This window comes from Mandrillus leucophaeus, unplaced genomic scaffold (genome assembly GCF_000951045.1).
Source record: "Mandrillus leucophaeus isolate KB7577 unplaced genomic scaffold, Mleu.le_1.0 Scaffold600, whole genome shotgun sequence".
In the NCBI taxonomy this organism is placed as follows: Eukaryota; Metazoa; Chordata; class Mammalia; order Primates; family Cercopithecidae; genus Mandrillus; species Mandrillus leucophaeus.
Window position 1 is genome coordinate 1,623,634 of NW_012106476.1, and position 1,974 is coordinate 1,625,607.

At 40.2% G+C, this 1,974-nt stretch overlaps 1 protein-coding gene across 1 annotated transcript in view; it reads left to right on the forward strand.

The window, feature by feature from the left end:
• The window catches only part of CCT8 (chaperonin containing TCP1, subunit 8 (theta)), a 21,145-nt gene extending 19,375 nt beyond the window's left edge, over positions 1–1,770 (forward strand). The window contains exon 13 of the mRNA XM_011999810.1: positions 1,543–1,770. Within this exon, the coding sequence (XP_011855200.1) occupies positions 1,543–1,620 (78 nt within the window). The 3' untranslated portion in view covers positions 1,621–1,770. The remainder of the gene's footprint in view (positions 1–1,542) is intronic.
• The last annotated feature ends 204 nt before the right edge of the window (positions 1,771–1,974 follow it).

The window sequence follows — 1,974 nt, forward strand, 5'->3', positions numbered from 1 at the left end:
GCCCACCTAATTTTTTTTGTTATTTTAGTAGAGATGGGGTTTCACCATGTTGGCCAGGATGGTGTCGATCTCTTGACCTCGTGATCCGCCCACCTCAGCTGCCCAAAGTGCTGGGATTACAGGTGTAAGCCACCACACCTGGCTTTTAGTTACTTTTTAAAATCATGGTGCACTTAGGTTCTAAAATTACGCTTAATGCCTTTAATTCAATCTGAAATTTCTGAAATTACCCTCAATCAGTAACGTGTTACTCTGAGAATTTCAGGTTTAGGTGTTGTTGTTGTTGTTGTTGTTGTTGTTGTTGTTGTGATTGTTGTGATAAGGTCTTACTCTATTACCCAGGTTGGAGTACAGTGGCACAATCATAATAAGCTTACCACAACCTCAAAATCCTGAGTTCCAGTGATTCTCCTGCCTTAGCATCCTGAATAGCTGGGACTGTAGGCAGGTGCTGTCACGGTTGGCTGATTATATATGTGTATATATTTTATATATATATTTTTAGTTTTTGTAGACTAGGTCTCTTTGTTGCCGAGGCTGGTCTCAAACTCCTGGCCTCAAACCTTGGCCTCCCAAAGTGTTAGGATTACAGGCCTGAGCCACTGTGCACAGCTTATGTTTGCAGATGGTAATTAAGATGTTTTCTGGCCGAGCACAGTGGCTCAGGCCTGTAATCCCAATACTTTGGGAGGCCAAGGCGGGTGGATCATGCAGGAGTTTGAGACCAGCCGGGCCAACACGGTGAAACCCCATCTGTATTAAAAATAAAAAATTAGCCGGGCATGGTGGCAGGCACCTGTAATCTCAGTTACTTGGGAGGCTGAGGCAGGAGAATTGCTTGAACCCAGGAGGCAGAGGTTGCACTGAGGTGAGATTGCGCCACTGCACTCTCTAGCTTGGGCAACAGAGCAAGACTCTGTCTCAAAAAAAAAAACCCCATTTATTTTAGATAAAGTAAGGTGAGGTTTGTGGCACTTTTTTTAAAGTTGGGAACTAAGGGCTTAGATTTTTGTTTATGAAAACTGGATGCTTGAATGGTTCTCATTTACAGGTTTTAGAAAATTTCAGTGTTAAACTTTGTTTATATTTATGTATCAACTACTTTAGATTATAATGACAAAGCTGGCAGGTGGACCTAAAGCTCCTAAACCGCAAGGAAATTGGGACAGAGATGGTTGGCAAGATGAATCTCACATATAAATAGCAAATCAGGTGCCAAACTGACTGACCGACTTATACTAGTGATGCATGCACATATTTTCACTTTCAGCTTTTTGAGTTATTGAAGTGCATGTCTTGGAATATTCACTAATCTGTGTGGATCTTGTTGCAGTTATCCACAAAAGCAGTAAACCTCATGCTGCTGAAAGTTTACAATTGAATTTCTAACAAGGGAGCTAGCAAACTGCTATAGTGTTTTATATGCAGTACATAATTATATCAAGAAGACTGCTTAATCTTAAATCACGCTAGTAGAAGCATTCTTTTCATTCTAAAGGTTGAGTTTATAAGCATACTTTTGTGTGATTCTTTTTTATGCAGATCATCATGGCAAAACCAGCTGGTGGGCCCAAGCCTCCAAGTGGGAAGAAAGACTGGGATGATGACCAAAATGATTGAAATTGGCTTAATTTTTACTGTAGGTGAAGGCTGTATTTGTAGTAGTACTCTAAGAATCGCCTGATGTTTTCTTATTCTCCTTAAATTAAGAGGTATTTTGTGTTTGTATTCTTCGCTGGATGTTATAATAAACATATTGTTACTGTCAAAGCCTTATTGTCTAATGACCACGGTTACTGGCTCTAAATGACTTGTGTTCCTCTCAACCTTGTTAATCACATCAGCTGTGGGACTTAAGGCAAGTCACTTATAAATAAGTAGAGGCCTATTACCCATGTATATCTGGTCCACTGCCTGTGTAAGTAAGTTATTGGAAAACAGCCATGCTCATACCATTACATATTGTCTGCAGTT